The sequence below is a fragment of the Cherax quadricarinatus genome, chromosome 24, assembly GCF_038502225.1.
Source record: "Cherax quadricarinatus isolate ZL_2023a chromosome 24, ASM3850222v1, whole genome shotgun sequence".
In the NCBI taxonomy this organism is placed as follows: Eukaryota; Metazoa; Arthropoda; class Malacostraca; order Decapoda; family Parastacidae; genus Cherax; species Cherax quadricarinatus.
In genome coordinates, this window is record NC_091315.1 from 41060120 (window position 1) to 41079321 (window position 19202).

General features: G+C 41.5%; 1 protein-coding gene across 1 annotated transcript in view; it reads left to right on the top strand.

The window, feature by feature from the left end:
* Positions 1-18891, top strand: part of LOC128690976 (uncharacterized) — a gene marked incomplete in the record, with an annotated part of 60054 nt that extends 41163 nt beyond the window's left edge. The window contains 5 exon segments of the mRNA XM_070088411.1: positions 425-521; positions 636-812; positions 2318-2458; positions 16075-16272; positions 17428-18891. Of these exon segments, the coding sequence (XP_069944512.1) occupies positions 425-521; positions 636-812; positions 2318-2458; positions 16075-16272; positions 17428-17481 (667 nt within the window).
* Positions 18892-19202: the final 311 nt, after the last annotated feature.

Below are 19202 nucleotides of genomic sequence, written 5' to 3' on the forward strand. Positions count from 1 at the left end.
TGGTGGGAGGCAGCCATCTTGTTGGAAAAAAAAAAAAAATAAAGGCCTTTTAAAATTGTCAAAAATACAGTGTAAATTGTACTTTTAGCTCTCATTATTTTCAATGTTTATTGCAGTATATCTGTAAATTGTGCACGTTACAAGTTGTATTAGGTGGAGTAAGAGGCTACTGAAATGCCGGGAGCAAGGGGCTAGTAACCCCTTCTCTTGTATACATTACTAAATTTAAAAAGAGAAACTCTCGGTTTTCTTTTTAGATCATCCAGCCTTGGTGGGGTATGGGCCAGTTTGATCATTTTTTTTTTATTTATTACCATTCTGATTTAACAGACAATCCCCTTATTAGCCCATTATATCGAGGGTTCACTGTATAGGATTTGTTATTCAAAAAACTAACAACTGTTCAATGTTTTGCCTCTAACAGGGTAATGATGCAAATTGTACAGGAACTATGCAAACGCCCCGGTCTTAACAAGACTGGCTTTGACATGCCGACTATTTATATACCAAATCCAAATAAGGTGAGCATTTTGTTTCTTGTACCTCTTGATCTTTTAATACAAAATGATATATGACTTATCAGCCAGAATTACCTGAAAATAAAACTGATGAAATCATTTTTTTTTTTTTGGCAGCCCACTCGATGTGTGAACCAGATTGAGGATGTTTGTAAAGATATAGAAAAGACTATCAATCAAACAATTCAAACTACATTAAACCAGTTGGAACGTGACTGTGAGCAGATTTCAACTCTTGTTGATGAGGCAGTTGAAGCGGATAATAGAGCTAGAGCATACAATTTCCGTGCTAAGGTAATGTTTTAGATGTTCTGATCAAATGTATATCAACTTGCATAATAACTAAACATTCAGTTGAAATTCATCAGTATGTGCTTTAAAGTATTTCTAAAGCAGTGTTAAATGCACAAGAATATTTGAAATGTTTGCTGAAGATTTTATATGTAGGCCTTCTTATAAGAAAGGGATTTGCACAGAGACCTGATTATCAAGAATGTATTGTAGGGTAATTGAAAAAAAGCACAAAGTGAGTTGGCATAGAGCAACTGCCCAGGGAGCTACTACAGTCCTGTCATATTTTTATTTAATTGTTGGAAAATCTGCTGTTATAGGTTTTTATTATATAAATGACCCACTCACCCTGTCATGTGGGTTTGAAACTAAAGCATGTTGACCCTTAACTGTTAAAGACCCTGAAATTAAATGTACCTTCTGTGTCACTTTAAAAAAAAAAAAATAAGAGCATAATTTTCTAAACATAATGGAACCACAAATAATGAAAGTGGTTCAATACCTTATAAGGGTGCAAATTTGAAATTGTGGAGCACTTGATGGCAACAGCAGGTCCTTCTGCTTGACACCCAATGTTTTCTTTTTTGCATTTTCTAATTTTGTATATATATTTTTACCAGTTATAAACGCTAGAAGAGGACACTGGTTGTTATCCAGTGTTTTTGCACTCAAATTTTTTCACGCAAAAATTCCATGATATAGTTTACATGTATACTCGCCAAACCTTAGAACGTTTTTATAGGTGTCAGTTTTTTACTGTTTTGAACATGTATACATTGTGTACACATGCTCTGTGTGTTGTTAGAGTTGTAGTGTGAAATCATTCAAAATAGGGACTAAGGCACAATGGTGTCCCACAGGACTTGCAGGTATATCCTGTATCTGCATTGTCGAGGTCTTCTCGTGGTGTAAGCACACACGTCTCTTCTGAGCTTTTTTTTTTTTCCAGTTGGCGGACTTAGTGCTAAGTAGTGATTGTGATAACGGGACCAGGTTTCAGATGAGATGAAATTTATTGGATTGGAGTTGTAACCTGTGGTTTGGCTGGGCTTGGAATGGTATTTATTGGCATTCTTGGTGTCATCTTCACTCGCTTTCATCTCAGACCATGGAACCCCACATCATAATAACTGTCCTCAGTGTTAACACCCTTAAGGAACAGTAAATGGTTAATTGTAGTAGTAGTGAGGGATTCACATCTGCAAGTCATAGTTAGCAGGCTTAGAGGGCAGCTTTCCCATCATGCTCTTAATGATGCTGGATTTTTTGTATACTGTGCACACCCATTCTCTCATATCTAGGCCTAAATTTGCAGCTTGTGGCAAATTTGGAGGCACTATGAATTTGGAGGCACTATGCCACCAATATATAACCCTTGGTCATATTGGATTAAAAGTTTTGCTCTAGGAAAGATTGTGCTAAACATTAATATATTTTTTCATCAATAATCACTTTAGAAAAAAGTTTGATATAATCAAAGTATTCAATGATTTTTTTTTTTTTTTCAGATGAAAGGCTTGGCTCTCTCATCAGTTGGGTTTTTGCTTCCTGTAGCACTAATTGTGCAGATACTTGTGTCAACAGCTCCACGGGAACTTGTAAACAGTCTGGCTGGAGAGAATTTTGCTAATGCTATTTCTTCCTTTATGGTTTGTATTTGTTAATTAGTTAAGCAACAAAAATGAATAATATAGAATAAGTTATCAGCTTTATATACCAATACTGTACTGTACTGTACACATTAATTTAATGTAGTAAGCCATTGTCCACCAGTATCAAGAGCAGCAGCCCTCGACCCCAAAAAAATCACTTTTATATTAGCATTTCCTCTTCAAGGGGGGCTCCTTGGCGTGGTGAAGAGGCTCTTGGTCTGAGGAATTAGACCTGTCGGTCTACTTCCTCAGACCGAACCTAATTACCCCCCAATCCCCCGTTCCCTATCCCATCCTCCCCTTTTTCCTTTCCTCCTCCTCCTCCCCACCCCTCCCTTTTGCCCTTCCTTTTTGGCCTTTTTTTTTTTTTTTCCCACAGGCACACTAGTTCCTAGGTAGGGGAAAGGGTACTGGGGTTCATCCCATTCCGTTGAGGTTCTTGGCGGTGGAGTAGTTTGCCGTGGAATCTGGATTGCCTGGGGATGTCCTGATCCCTCTCCGGTATCCCGGAGGGTGGCTTTGGGTGTCTCTCGGGCGACGGGTGTATCTCTGGAAGCCACCTTTCGAATTCCGAGGGTGGTGGCCGAAGGAGGTATGCTTTGTGGCGGATTTCCGGCTGCCCTCTCTTTTGTCCACCGAGGTAGCTCAGCAGATGTGAGGTTGCTGTCCCGGATTGCCGGTTTACTGGCATGATGGGTAGGGTATGGCACGGGTTCCATGCTGCATCTGCGCTACTTGCGGTGCTGAGGTCCTCTTGGGCACGGAGGGAGATTTCTGGCCCTTTCATTCCTCCTAGGAACTATCCCTCCCTGGTCCCCCCTTTTTTTTATTCTTTTTTTTATTTTTATTTTCTTTTCTTTTCTTTTTTTTTTTCTTAAAAACAAAAAGAAAGAAGTAACCTAACCATGGCAGCCCTAGTCCATGAACCTGCTACCCCCGGGCCCCTTCTTGATACCGCACCCCGTTCTGACCCCGCCTCGTCTTTGGACCACTCTTCGGACACTCCTCATGCCTCTGTACCTCTTGCCGGTGCTGTTTCCTCACCCGCTTCAGGTACTGAGGCCTCGACTGACTCCTTCGATTTATCTGACCTTCGCTCTCCTGACTATGCTTCCGGCCTCTCCCTCTACGCTGCTGCAATTTTCGAATCGCCGGCCCGTTCCACGTCGGACCAACTCTGGTCCCACGCCTAAATGCCAATGACAATTACCTGCTGATGATACTTCTCCACCTTCTCGTTCTTCTCAGAAAAGATTGACACGTCCTTCACTACCTTTCCTCGCTCAGTTTCAGACTGCACAATGGACTAAATTCTTCACTTTACGACCGACTTCCTCTACTGCCTATCTTTCTGACCACAGTATTGGCAAGGCACTCCTATGCCATGTTGGTAAAGATATTTCTTTTCATGCTCTTAAGAGCGGTACGCGCATCATCACCGTACAGAATGCTACCCAGGCTCATGAGCTTTCTCGTCTTTACCATATCGATACTGTTCCTGTAACTATTGAAAAGCATCATTCCCTCAATTCTTGTAGTGGTACCGTCATTCTGCCCCATACCATAGTTCAACAAAATTTCCAGACATGTGGCACTGACATTCTTGAACAGCTGGAACTCCAAGATCTCCCAATCCTCAAGGTAGACACTTACGTTCTTCCTGCCCGCGGGCAGAGACGATACCCTAGCAATGTGGCTCGTTTAACTTTTGACAGCCGTGAACTCCTATCCTCAGTTTATGTAGCAGGACATCGGTTACAAGTTCGAAAGGTGATCCCTACACCGCAACAGTGTAGAAATTGCTGGCGATTTGGCCATCCAGCGAAATATTGCAGATCTATCGCCGAATGCCCAGTCTGTGGTGCCGATGACCATTCTAATACGTCTTGCAGTCGACCTCCCTCTTGCCTTAATTGTCATGAGGCTCACCCTTTGTACTCTCGCCGTTGTCAAGTTTACTTAAACAAGCGGGAAATCCATTACCTCAAAGAGGCAGAAGGTCTCCCTTATGCCGTGGCAGTTTCTCATCTCCGCCTCCAAGGGAGACTACCTCGTGTTTCTTATTCCCGTGTTTCAAAACGTCCCCCCACTTCTGGTATCCCATCTTCTGCACCCACCTCTGTGGTTACCTCTCCCATAGTCACTCCTGTAGCTAATTCTTTTGCTGTCCTCGGCTCAGACGTCCCTACTTCAACGTCTCGGTCTGATCTCGCTTCTTCATGTTCTCTCTCACAAGCCTCAGTAGCGACGAGATCTCGTATGACACCTCCTCCCAATCGTCCCTCTACTTCTCAAAAGTCAAAAAAAGGTCCATTAACACCTCCTACCCATCTTCCACCTCATTTTCCCTTCCCTGTCTCTGTACCTGGTTCTCCCCCTCTCACTGGCTCTGTTACAAGTGTAGATGTTCACCCTCCTCCTCGTACTGTACCTTCCTCCCCTGTTCCCTGCCAAGTTTCTTCCTCTTCTCCCACCTCCCAGGTTTCTGCCTCTTCTGTCCCCTTCCACGCTTCTCCAGTTCCCTCCACCCTTTCGCCTCCCCCCTACCTTGGTACAGTCCATTACAGTTCCAATCTTTACTCATCCTCCCCCTACCATTTCCAATATTGTCTCCCATACGACGTCTCTGAATTCTGAAACACTTGAAGCAATCTCTGAATATGTTGCAGAGACCAAACCATCAATGGACACTGATCCACCCTCCGCTCCTTCTCTCTCCTCTACTCCATCTGCGCAACTCCTTTCTTCACAGTGCACCGTTCCTTCGCTGCTTGAACGTTTTCCACTGCCTCCGCATGTGGACTTTTCTAACCCCTCTAGTCCGTAGGAACCCTTACCTGCGGATTTCAGGTACCTTTATCATTGCAAATCATGGCCTATTTACAGTGGAATATACGTGGCCTCAGGGGTAATCGGGGTGAGCTTCAGATGTTACTCTCCCAGTTTTCCCCTGTTGGTGTTTGCTTACAGGAACCAAAATTACACTCTGCTGTTATCTCTCCCATCTCAGGCTATAATTTATTGTATTCTTCAGATCCTTTTCCTGATGGGACCTTTAATGAAAGTGCCCTTCTTCTATGCACTGATATTCCGTACCATCACCTATTTGTTTGTACTTCGGTGCATTACACAGCAGCCCGTATCCACTTGCATAGGTGGTATACGCTCTGTTCTTTATATCTCTCTCCTTTTCGGGCATTATCTATTCCGGATATTGCCTTTCTTGTTTCGTCATTACCACCACCAATTCTGTTACTTGGTGATTTTAATGCCCACCATTTCCTCTGGGGGGGGTCTCACTGTGATTCCCGTGGCATTCAGTTAGAGGCTTTTCTTGCCACCCACCCCCTCCATGTTTTAAATACAGGTACTCACACCCATTTTGATCCTCGGACTCACTCTCTCTCTTGCATCGATCTCTCAGTCTGCTCTTCCTCCGCCGCATTAGACTTCACTTGGTCTGTTCTTCCGGACTTACATGACAGCGATCATTTCCCAATCATTCTTACTTCCCCTTCATATTCACCACCTCTTTGCATCCCACGCTGGCAATTTGATCAGGCAAATTGGAACCTTTACTCACACCTAACTGTTTTTAGAGAGGTTCCTTCTTCGTCCTCCATCGATGAGCTTTTACACCTCTTCTCGTCCTCCGTTTTAACCGCAGTTTCTCATTCTATACCCCAAACTTCGGGCAGGCATTCTCAGAAATGCGTGCCTTGGTGGTCTCCTGCTTGTACTCGTGCAGTACGTTTGAAACGCGCTGCATGGGGCAGGTACTGGTACAATAGAACCACAGAGAGACTTCTTGATTTTAAGCAGAAGCATGCGATCGCTCGCCGTGTCATCCGTGACGCTAAACACACTTGCTGGCGAGATTATGTCTCCACCATCACCTCTGCTTTCTCTATGAGTGCAGTCTGGAAAAAAGTACGAAAACTGAGTGGTAAATATTCTCCTGACCCGGCTACTGTTCTGAGGGTTGCCGGTGTTGATATAGCAAACCCACTAGATGTTGCCAATGAAATTGGCAATCATCTGGTCCGTATTTCTCAGGGACTCCATCTATGCCCCTCATTTCTTTCCTCAAAGTCTGCCAGAGAGTTAGCACCCTTGGACTCTTCTTCTCAGAGAAGAACAGTATAATGTGCCTTTTACACTTCAAGAACTGGAGGCAACACTCTCAGCTTGCCGATCATTGGCAGCTGGGCCCGACGACATTCATATTCGTATGCTACAACATTTACATCAGTCAGCCCTTGCAGTCCTATTATGCCTTTACAATCTTATTTGGTCACAAGGAGTTCTTCCACAGCTGTGGAAATCTGCCATTGTTCTCCCTTTCCGCAAACCAGGCACTACGGGACATGAAACCTCCCACTATCGTCCCATTGCTCTTACCAGTGCAGTTTGCAAAGTGATGGAACGCCTAGTAAATAGACGTTTAGTGTGGTATTTAGAGACACACAACAGTCTCTCCACTCGTCAATATGGCTTTCGTAAGGGACGTTCTACCATAGACCCCTTACTACGCTTGGATACGTATGTTCGTAATGCGTTTGCGAATAACCACTCAGTTATTGCCATATTTTTTGACCTTGAGAAGGCATATGACACAACTTGGAGGTACAGTGGACCCCCGCATAACGATTACCTCCGAATGCGACCAATTATGTAAGTGTATTTATGTAAGTGCGTTTATACGTGTATGTTTGGGGGTCTGAAATGGACTAATCTACTTCACATTATTTCTTTTGGGAACAAATTCGGTCAGTACTGGCACCTGAACATACTTCTGGAGTGAAAAAATATCGTTAACCGGGGGTCTACTGTATAATATTTTAGCCCAAGCCCACTCTTAGGCCTTCGAGGCAATCTACCATCCTTCCTTAAGAACTTTTTAACTGACAGGCATTTCTGTGTTCGGGTTAATAATGTGCTCTCCCCGGACTTGATCCAAGCTGAAGGTGTCCCCCAGGGATGTGTTCTGAGCACAACACTTTTTCTCCTTGCTATTAATGATTTGGCCTTTAGTCTTCCATCAAATATTTGGTCATCACTCTATGTTGATGACTTCGCTATTGCCTGTGGAGGCGCTGACTGTCACCTTATTACAGTTTCTCTCCAGCATGCAGTCGACCGTGTTTCCAATTGGGCCACCACACGTGGGTTTAAATTTTCCAGCACTAAAACCCACCAAATTACTTTCACTAGACGCTCTGTCATCTCCGATCATCCTTTGTACCTCTATGGCTCCCGTATCCCTGAACGTGATACAGTCAAGTTTCTGGGCCTCCTCTTTGATCGCAGGTTATCCTGGAAACCTCACAGTACCTCTCTGAAGGCAACTTGTCACAGCCGGCTGAACCTTCTTAAAACCCTTGCTCATCTTTCATGGGGAGCTGATCGTCGAACCCTCCTTCGCCTACATTCCACCCTTATTTTATCGAAACTTGATTATGGTGACCAGATCTATTCAGCGGCATCTCCTGCTACTCTCTCTAGCCTTAACCCCATTCATCACCAAGGATTACGTTTATGCCTTTGTGCTTTTCGCTCTTCCCCTGTCGAGAGCCTCTATGCAGAAGCGAACGTTTCATCCTTATCTGATCGCCGTGATGCCCATTGCCTTCGCTACTATGTACGCTCTCATGATCTCCGCAATCCTTCCATTTATAGAATGGTCACTGATATTAGTAGACATTCTTTATTTGTTCGCCGCCCCTGTTTACTCCGTCCCTTCTCTCTTCGCCTTCATTCGCTCTTGTCTTCTCTTCAATTACCACCTTTCTATGTGCATGTAGCATCTCACTTTTCCCTACCCCCCTGGGAAGTTCCAGCTGTTCGAGTCTGTTCTTTCTCTCTCCCTTGCTCGAAAGCCCAACTGTCTACGGTCGCTTCCCGCTCTCTTTTTCTTGACCACTTTCACTCTCATTCTCATGCCATTGCTGTGTACACAGATGGCTCTAAGTCTTCAGACGGCGTAGGATTCGCAGCATTGTTTCCGGACAGCGTCGTACAAGGGCATTTACTATCTTCGGCTAGTATTTTTACTGCTGAATTGTATGCCATCCTTACAGCACTTATCTGTATTGCATCTATGCCTGTGTCATCATTTGTGGTTGTCTCAGACTCCCTTAGTGCTTTACAGGCTATACAGAAATTTGATACACCTCACCCCTTAGTCCTCCGTATCCAACTTTGGCTACGCTGCATCTTTACCAAGCATAAAGATATTGTTTTTTGTTGGGTCCCTGGTCATGTTGACGTACAGGGCAATGAACAGGCAGACACTGCTGTGCGGTCAGCAGTACATGACCTACCAGTTTCATGTAGAGGTATTCCATTTACGGACTATTTTGCTGCAATATCTTCCCACCTTCACACCCGTTGGCAACAACGTTGTTCTACTATGCTCAGCAACAAACTTCAATCTATTAAACCGAGTATAGGTTACTGGCCGTCTTCTTATCACCAGTGTCGAGGTTGGGAGACTACTCTCTCCCGTCTTCGCATTGGCCATACTCGTCTTACTCATGGGTATTTCATGGAGAGGCGCCCTGCTCCTCTCTGTGAGAATTGCCAAGTTCCATTATCAGTCAGCCACATTCTGTTGGACTGCCCACTTTATCAACGAGCACGCAGAATTTTCCTCCGTCGTCGTCTTCGCTCCGCTGCTCTCTCTTTACCTTCCCTTCTCGCTGATGGACCCACCTTTCATCCTGACTCTCTCATTGACTTTTTGACAACAACTAACTGACTTCACAAATTCTGATACCTTCAGACCTTTCTACTTCAATCTCTTGCTACCCTCTACCCGCATACTATCCCCTGCCCCGCTGTTTTCTGTAACCTACTGATCATCCCTCCTCCCTTCTGCCATCCAATACCCTCGCTTTCTTCCCTACCCTGCAGCGCTGTATAGCCCTTGTGGCTTAGCGCTTCTTTTTGATTATAATAAAAATAATAATAATATATTAGCATTTAAAAAACAAGGTTTTTGCCAAGTTATTGACCTTCAGTAGTACACACCAGGTTTGAGAATTAAGCTCTCTGGAATACATTGTAAACCAATTTTCTTTAAATTTTTGTGCAAGGTCATTCCAATATGCCTTTATAAATTTTTTTTTTTTTTTTCAACAAGCCGGCTGTCTCCCACCGAGGCAGGATGACCCAAAAAAGAAAGAAAATCCCCAAAAAGAAAATACTTTCATCATCATTCAACACTTTCACCACACTCACACATTATCACTGCTTTTGCAGAGGTGCTCAGAATACAACAGTTTAGAAGCATACACATATAAAGATACACAACATATCCCTCCAAACTGCCAATATCCCAAACTCCTCCTTTAAAGTGCAGGCATTGTACTTCCCATTTCCAGGACTCAAGTCCGACTATATGAAAATAACCGGTTTCCCTGAATCCCTTCACTAAATATTACCCTGCTCACACTCCAACAGATCGTCAGGTCCCAAGTACCATTCGTCTCCATTCACTCCTATCTAACACGCTCACGCACGCTTGCTGGAAGTCCAAGCCCCTTGCCCACAAAACCTCCTTTACCCCCTCTCTCCAACCCTTTTTCTTTAGAATCTCCCATAAGCACAGTATTATCAGCAAAAAGTAACTGTGTCAATTCCCATTTTGAATTTGATTCCCCAAAATTTAATCCCACCCCTCTCCCGAACACCCTAGCATTTACTTCCTTTACAACCCCATCTATAAATATATTAAACAACCATGGTGACATTACACATCCCTGTCTAAGACCTACTTGTACCGGGGAGTAGTCTCCCTCTCTTCTACACACCCTAACCTGAGCCTCACTATCCTCATAAAAACTCTCTACAGCATTTTATAACTTACCACCTATTCCATATACTTGCAACATCTGCCACATTGCTCCTCTATCCACTCTATCATATGCCTTTTCTAAATCCATAAATGCAATAAAAACTTCCCTACCTTTATCTAAATACTGTTCACATATATGCTTCAATGTAAACACTTGATCTACACATCCCCTACCAACTCTGAAACCTCCTTGCTCATCCGCAATCCTACATTCTGTCTTACCTCTAATTCTTTCAATTATAACCCTACCGTACACTTTTCCTGGTATACTCAGTAAACTTATTCCTCTATAATTTTTACAGTCTCTTTTGTCCCCTTTCCCTTTATATAAAGGGACTATACATGCTCTCTGCCAATCCCTAGGTACCTTCCCCTCTTTCATACATTTATTAAACAAAAGTACCAACCACTCCAACACTATATCCCCCCCTGCTTTTAACATCTCTGTCATGATCCCATCAGTTCCAGCTGCTTTACCCCCTTTCATTTTACGTAATGCCTCACGTACCTCCCCCACACTTACATTCTGCTCTTCTTCACTCCTAAAAGATGGTATACCTCCCTGACCAGTGCATGAAATTACTGCCTCTGTTTCTTCCTTAACATTTAAAAGTTCCTCAAAATATTCTCGCCATCTACCTAATACCTCCATCTCCCCATCTACTAACTCCTCTACTCTGTTTTTAACTGACAAATCCATACTTTCCCTAGGCTTTCTTAACTTGTTTAACTCACTCCAAAATTTTTTCTTATTTTCATTAAAATTTCTTGACAGTGCCTCTCCCATTCTATCATCTGCTCTCCTTTTGCACTCTCTCACCACTCTCTTTACCTTTCTTTTACTCTCCATATACTCTGCTCTTCTTATAACACTTCTGCTTTGTAAAAACCTCTCATAAGCTACCTTTTTCTCTTTTATCACACCCTTTACTTCATCATTCCACCAATCACTCCTCTTTCCTCCTTCCCCCACCCTCCTATAACCACACACTTCTGCCCCACATTCTAATACTGCATTTTTAAAACTATTCCAACCCTCTAAACCCCCCCCCACTACTCATCTTTGCACTAGCCCACCTTTCTGCCAATAGTCGCTTATATCTCACCCGAACTTCCTCCTCCCTTAGTTTATACACTTTCACCTCCCTCTTACTTGTTGTTGCCACCTTCCTCTTTTCCCATCTACCTCTTACTCTAACTGTAGCTACAACTAAATAATGATCCGATATATCAGTTGCCCCTCTATAAACATGTACATCCTGGAGCCTACCCATCAACCTTTTATCCACCAATACATAATCTAATAAACTACTTTCATTACGTGCTACATCATACCTTGTATATTTATTTATCCTCTTTTTCATAAAATATGTATTACTTATTACCAAATCTCTTTCTACACATAGCTCAATTAAAGGCTCCCCATTTACATTTACCCCTGGCACCCCAAATTTACCTACTACTCCCTCCATAACACTTTTACCCACTTTAGCATTGAAATTCCCAACCACCATTACTCTCTCACTTGATTCAAAACTCCCCATGCATTCACTCAACATTTCCCAAAATCTCTCTCTCTCCTCTTCACTTCTCTCTTCTCCAGGTGCATACACGCTTATTATAACCCACTTTTCACATCCAATCTTTATTTTACTCCACATAATCCTTGAATTAATACATTTATAGTCCCTCTTTTCCTGCCATAGCTTATCCTTCAACATTATTGCTACTCCTTCTTTAGCTCTAACTCTATTTGAAACCCCTGACCTAATCCCATTTATTCCTCTCCACTGAAAACTCTCCCACCCCCTTCAGCTTTGTTTCACTTAAAGCCAGGACATCCAGCTTCTTCTCATTCATAACATCAACAATCATCTCTTTCTTATCATCTGCACAACATCCACGCACATTCAGACTTCCCACTTTGACAATTTTCTTCTTATTCTTTTTAGTAATCTTATAATTTTTTTTTTTTTAACAAGTCGGTTGTCTCCCACCGAGGCAGGGCGACCCAAAAAAAGAAAGAAAATCCCCAAAAAGAAAATACTTTCATCATCATTCAACACTTTCACCATCATTCAACACTTTCACCACACTCACACATTATCACTGCTTTTGCAGAGGTGCTCAGAATACAACAGCTTGGAAGCATATACGTATAAAGATACACTACATATCCCTCCAAACTGCCAATATCCCAAACCCCTCCTTTAAAGTGCAGGCATTGTACTTCCCATTTCCAGGACTCAAGTCCGACTATATGAAAATAACCGGTTTCCCTGAATCCCTTCACTAAATATTACCCTGCTCACACTCCAACAGATCGTCAGGTCCCAAGTATCATTCGTCTCCATTCACTCCTATAAAGGGACTATACATGCTCTCTGCCAATCCCTAGGTACCTTCCCCTCTTTCATACATTTCTGTCATGATCCCATCAGTTCCAGCTGCTTTACCCCCTTTCATTCTACGTAATGCCTCGCGTACCTCCACCACACTTACATTCTGCTCTTCTTCACTCCTAAAAGATGGTATACCTCCCTGGCCAGTGCATGAAATTACCGCCTCCCTTTCTTCCTCAACATTTAAAAGTTCCTCAAAATATTCTCGCCATCTACCTAATACCTCCCTCTCCCCATCTACTAACTCCCCTACTCTGTTTTTAACTGACAAATCCATACTTTCCCTAGGCTTTCATAAATATAATTATCTAAAACAAACAAATACACCTTATCTTAGGCCATTTCTGTTTGATCTAAATAAATTTGTTACACATCTAGGAAAGGTTGGAGGGAGGGGGTAAAGGAGGTTTTGTGTGCGAGGGGCTTGGACTTCCAGCAGGCATGCGTGAGCGTGTTTAATGGGAGTGAATGGAGACAAATGGTTTTTAATACTTGACGTGCTGTTGGAGTGTGAGCAAAGTAACATTTATGAAGGGGTTCAGGGAAACCGGCAGGCCGGACTTGAGTCCTGGAGATGGGAAGTACAGTGCCTGCAATCTGAAGGAGGCGTGTTAATGTTGCAGTTTAAAAACTGTAGTGTAAAGCACCCTTCTGGCAAGACAGTGATGGAGTGAATGATGGTGAAAGTTTTTCTTTTTCGGGCCACCCTGCCTTGGTGGGAATCGGCCAGTGTGATAATAAAAAAAAAAATAACATCTATTTAGGTTTAATTGTACATATATATGAAGCATGTATGTGAACAGTATTTAGATAAAGGTAGGGAAGTTTTCATTGCATTTATGGATTTAGAAAAGGCATATGATAGTGGATAGGGGAGCAATGTGGCAGATGTTGTAAGTGTATGGCATAGGAAGTAAGCTACTAAATGCTGTAAAGAGTTTTTATTAGGATAGTGCGACTCAGGTTAGGGTGTCTAGGAGAGAGGGAGATTACTTCCTGGTAAAAGTAGGTCTTAGACAGGGATGTGGAATATCACCATGGTTGTTTAATATATTTATAGATGGGGTTGTAAAAAGTAAATGCTAGGGTGTTGGGGAGAGGGGTGGGATTAAATTATGGGGAATCAAATACAAAATGGGAGCTGACATTTACTTTTTGCTGATGATACTGTGCTTATGGGAAATTCTAAAGAAAAGATGTAAAGGTTAGTGGACGAGTTTCAGAGGGTGTGTAAAGGTAGAAAGTTGAAAGTGAACATAGATAAGAGTAAGGTGATGAAGGTATCAAATGATTTAGATAAAGAAAAATTGGATATCAGATTGGAGAGAGGGAATATGGAAGAAGTGAATATTTTCAGATATTTGGGAGTTGACTTGTCAGTGGATGGGTGTATGAAAGATGAGGTTAACCATAGAATTGATGAAGGAAAAAAGGTGAGTGGTGCATTGAGGTATCTGAGGATACAAAAAAAACGTTACCCATGGAGGCAAAGAAGGGTATGTACAAAAGTACAGTGGACCCTCAACATTCGATACTAATCCATTCCTGAGAGTTATCGAATGTCGAAAATATCGAAAGTTGAATTAATTTTCCCCATAAGAAATAATGGAAATCAAATTAATCCGTGCAGGACACCCAAAAGTATGAAAAAAAAAAATTTACCACATGAAATATTAAGTTTAATGCAATAGAATAATTACAATTACAATAACAATAACAATAGAATAATTGACACTTAACTTTAATGAAGATCTAGTGATGATTGATGAGATGGGAGGAGGGGAGAGTGTCGAAGTTGTTACTGTTTAGAAGGGGAATCCCCTTCCATTAGGACTTGAGGTAGCAAGTCCTTTTCCGGGGTTACTTCCCTTATTCTTTTAATGCCGCTAGGACCAGCTTGAGAGTCACTGGACCTCTGTCGCCGTTCCTTTAAGATTTGTCTAAAATGGGCCAAAACATTGTCATTGTAATAGTCACCAGCACGGCTTGGAATAGCTGTGTTAGGGTGATTTTCATCCATAAAGGTTTGCAGTTCAACCCAATTTGCACACATTTCCTTAATTTTTTAAGTAGGCACAATGGAGTCCACAACTGGCATAGGCTTCTCAGGGTTAACCCCAAACCCTTCAAAATCTTTCTTAATTTCCATATACTAATTCTCACCCTTTTTACCACAGGGTTGGCACTAGAAGCTTTCTTGGGGCCCATGGTGACGTATTTTGCAGAAACAAGCACCAAAAACAGTGATAATATGGATAATATGGGATGTACCGAATGTATCCTTAGATGCGCGCACACTGGCTGACTTGTAAACACTGGCACACACGGGGCAGTTCAGGCCACACGTCTCGTACGAATCGTATCGAATGTCGGGTTTTCCATCGAATGTCGAGGCAAAATTTTTGCGTTAAAATGCATCGAATGTTGGATTTATCGAATGTTGGGGGTCCACTGTATAGTGGTATCAGCACCCTTATATGGCTGTGAAGCTTGGGTTGTAAATGCTGCAGCGAGGAGGCGGCTGGAGGCAGTGGAGATGTCGTGTCTAAGGGCAATGTGTGGTGTAAAAGTTATGCAGAGAATTCAGTGTGGAAATTAGGAGGTGTGGAGTTACTAAAAGCATTAGTCAGAGGGCTGAAGAGGGGTTGTTGAGGGGGCTTGGTCATTTAGAGAGAATGGATGAAAGCAGAATGACTTGGAGATCGTTCAAATCTGTAGGGGAAAGTAGGAGGGGTAGGGGTCATTCTCGAAAAGGTTGGAAGGAGGGGGTAAAGGAGGTTTTGCGGGCGAGGGGCTTGGACTTCCAACAAGCGTGTTAGATGTTAGTAAATGGAGACGAATGGTTTTTGGGACCTGACGAGCTGTTGGAGTGTGAGCAGGGTAATATTTAGTGAAGGGATTCAGGGAAACCAGTTATTATAGATTTAGCCGGGCTCGAGTCCTGGAAATGGAAAGTACAATGCCTGCACTTTAAAGGAGGGGTCTGGGATATTGACAGCTTGGAGGGACTTCTAATGTCGTATCCGAGTGCTTCTGCAAAGACAGTGATTATGTATGAATGAAGTGAAAGTGTTGAATGATGATGAAAGTATTATCTTTTTGGGTATTTTCTTTTCTTTTTGGGTCACCCTGCCTCGGTGGGAGACGACCGACTTGTTTAAAAAAAAAAATTATTTATTTTTATGTCTACAACAGATATTTCACACTAGAGTATGGTGATCCAAATCAAGCTAAACATTCACCATCACTAAATCAATAGCAGTCTTACTTGAAGTAAGCAGACATTACAACATTCTCACCCAGACCATCTACTGTCTGTACTGTATTTTTTATGTAAATATTATTTTGTACAGGCTCCAACAACTGCTATTTGGGAGAACATTGATGAAGACAACCAGATGGTCATCTTGGCTTTAGTACTAGCTCTATCAGGAATCTTTCTCATCATCTCACGCATCATAAACCGAGCAAAGCCAACTCTCCAACGTCGGTCCAAGAAAATACTCGTTGAGAAGCGGGAATATGTCAATAGCTTTGTGAAAGTTCAGAAGGTGAGCATAGTATTTTTTTTTTTTAACCTGTGAAATCTGGTACAGTATTGAATCCTTAAATGATTATATATATATGTTGTATTTATGCATTTCTTTTAATACGTTGGCTGTCTTCCACTGAAGCAGGGTGACCCAAAAAAGGAAGTAACACTTTCATCATCATTCAACACTTTTAACCGTCATTCACACATAATCATTGTCTTTGCAGAGGCACTCAGATGTCATTCCAAACAGCAAATATTCCAAACCCCCTCCTTTAAAGTGCAGGCATTATACTTCCCACCTCCTAGACTCAAATCTGGCTAACCGGTTTCCCTGAATCTCTTCGCAAAATATTACCTTGCTCACACTCCAACCCATCGAGTCCCAAAAGCCTTTTGTCTCCATTCACTCCTATTTAATACACTCACATATGCCTGCTGTTATGTCCAAGCCCCTTGCACACAAAACCTCTTTTACCCCCTCCCTCCATCCTTTCCTAGGATGACCCCTACCCTCCTCACCTCCACTACAGATTTATACATCCTCCAAGTCATCCTGTTTTGCTCCATCCTCTCTAAATGACCAAACCACATTAACAACCCCTCCTCAGCCCTCTCAGTAAGTCCACACCTCCTAATTTCTACACTACGAATTCTCTGCAATATATTTATACCATACATTGCCCTTAGACATGACAGTGAAATTCCAGGCACTAAGATTTCTCGTTATCGGGGAATTCCTTGATGATAATGTGAGAAATCACAAAAGCACTTGGAATTTCACTATTTTTTCACATTGGTTATTTTGCATATTGTGATATCACCTGTGTTAGATTGGAGTAGAGACAAGTAGTTTTTAATGCTTGATTTACTGTTGAAGTGTGAGCAAGGCAACATTTATGAAGAGATTTAAGGAAATCCATTAGCCAGACTCAAATCTTGGAGATGGGAGAGCAGTGCATGCACTTTGAAGGAGGAATGGGGATGTTCTAGTTGGAGATTTATCTAAATTGTGGTATTGGCATTCTTTCTGCAAGGCAGTGATTGAGTGAATGATGGTGAATGAGTTTCTTCTTTTTTTTTTTTGTTCCCTTTATCTTGGTGGGAGATGGTCAGTGATTAAAAAACTGCATGTACATGGTATATTGATATATTTTCTATTTTTCTCCCACAGCAAAAGCTTTATTCTGAATACCTGCAGCAAAGTGTGTCCGATCATGATTTGTAAGTCAGTTGTTAAAGACCTAACTAGCGCATTAATATCAAGAAAGAAAACAGCAGGTTTTCTAGTACAAAGTAAAATATATTCACTCAGTGCCTAAGCATTTTCCTACTACAATACAGATAAAACAGTATTTTTGTAAAGCCAGTGAATAAATGATTTTATACAATGTACAGCAGCTTTAATATTGTAAAACATTAGTGTAGATATCTGTGAATCATGTTCTTCATCTCTTTATTTTGAAGATGTGAAAACATTAACACCAAATGGGCATTAAACCTAGAGTTCTTCAAAATCATGGCACCTGGGATTGCAGGACCTACCACTCACCTCTTATTTCAGGACATCTGATCTGAACTCAGGATTAAATTTTTTTTTTTTGTCTTGTAACTTTTACAAATCCAAACAAAATACACACACAGATGTTAGGTTACACCATATATTATAGTCTGTGTTGTTATATGTTAAATTCATTATCTAAACTGTTACACTTCAACTGTACAGCTTTAATAAATGTTTTACTCCTATGGGCTTTTCCAAAGAAAGGAACAAAACATAGTTAATCCATCCTTACAAATCTTATGTAGCTTTTTTGGAAAATATTTATTTTAGGATATCGAATGTCCTCATTAAATCCTGTACTTCAAGTATGGTAGAGTTTAAGCAATCCAGGAGCTTTGAATAACCCATACAGGTTTGGTGCTATTTGCAGATATGTAAAATACTGGGAGCCATGGATTCAAAGCCAACTTGGTGCTAGCTAGCATTTTCGTTCATTTTCGTATGCTGTGTAATATAGATAACTGCATTTTAGTGTTTAATATAGTTTCTGTATGCTGGAATGTTTATTCCTATGAGTACAGTATTGTGTAATTCTAGGCACTTGTTACTAAAACTGTTCACAGTATATTTATTTTCTTAGCCAAAGAAACATGCACTGATGGCTGCTTGTGTTGATAGTACCAATACACGCTAACAACACGTATTGAATAAGCTTTAAGTTTGCAGCTGTTATGGTGATGAAAGTCTTGCATAATTAATCATATATATAATGGAATTATTGGTTACAAGAAAGGCAATTCAAAATAAAAACTGTAATGTTCGCTTGAGATATTTCGTGTATTTACCGAACACTGAGAGTAGCCACTTCAGTATTCCAAATGGAAGAGTGATGGGGTTCGAACTTGATGTCTGGCAGTCGTCCTAGAATTATCAGTCTGGTGTCTTCGCCAGCTGCACTACACAGTGAAAGAATTTTCTGAAACCAGATTTATCGAGAACGATTGGGATGGCCTCCAACGTAGGTTTGAACCCTGTCACTCCATTTGAGCTATTTCAATACATTTAGTACACTAGTTGATTTATAACTGTTATTGTAGTTAATAATGTTTTAAATAATAAAAATTATTTATAATTTTTTTTCTTTATTTTATGCTGTACCTCATCAACTAGAATAAAAGTTAAAAGATTTGCAGATAAAGGTTCAAGACTGTGGCAAGTTGCCATGGCACCTTGCCTTCCTTATGTAAGCCACAACATTTTAACCACTACACATCTAGTTTCAACTGCCTCTGCAAAAACCCCAAACTTTTAACTAAAATGTAAATGTACTGTACAGAAAAAATACATGGAGTTGGGGTATGCATTACATTGGTAACTGCCTTTTTACTTACAAGTAATAATAATAATCAAATTCAGCAATAAACCCAAAGGGATCATATAATGCT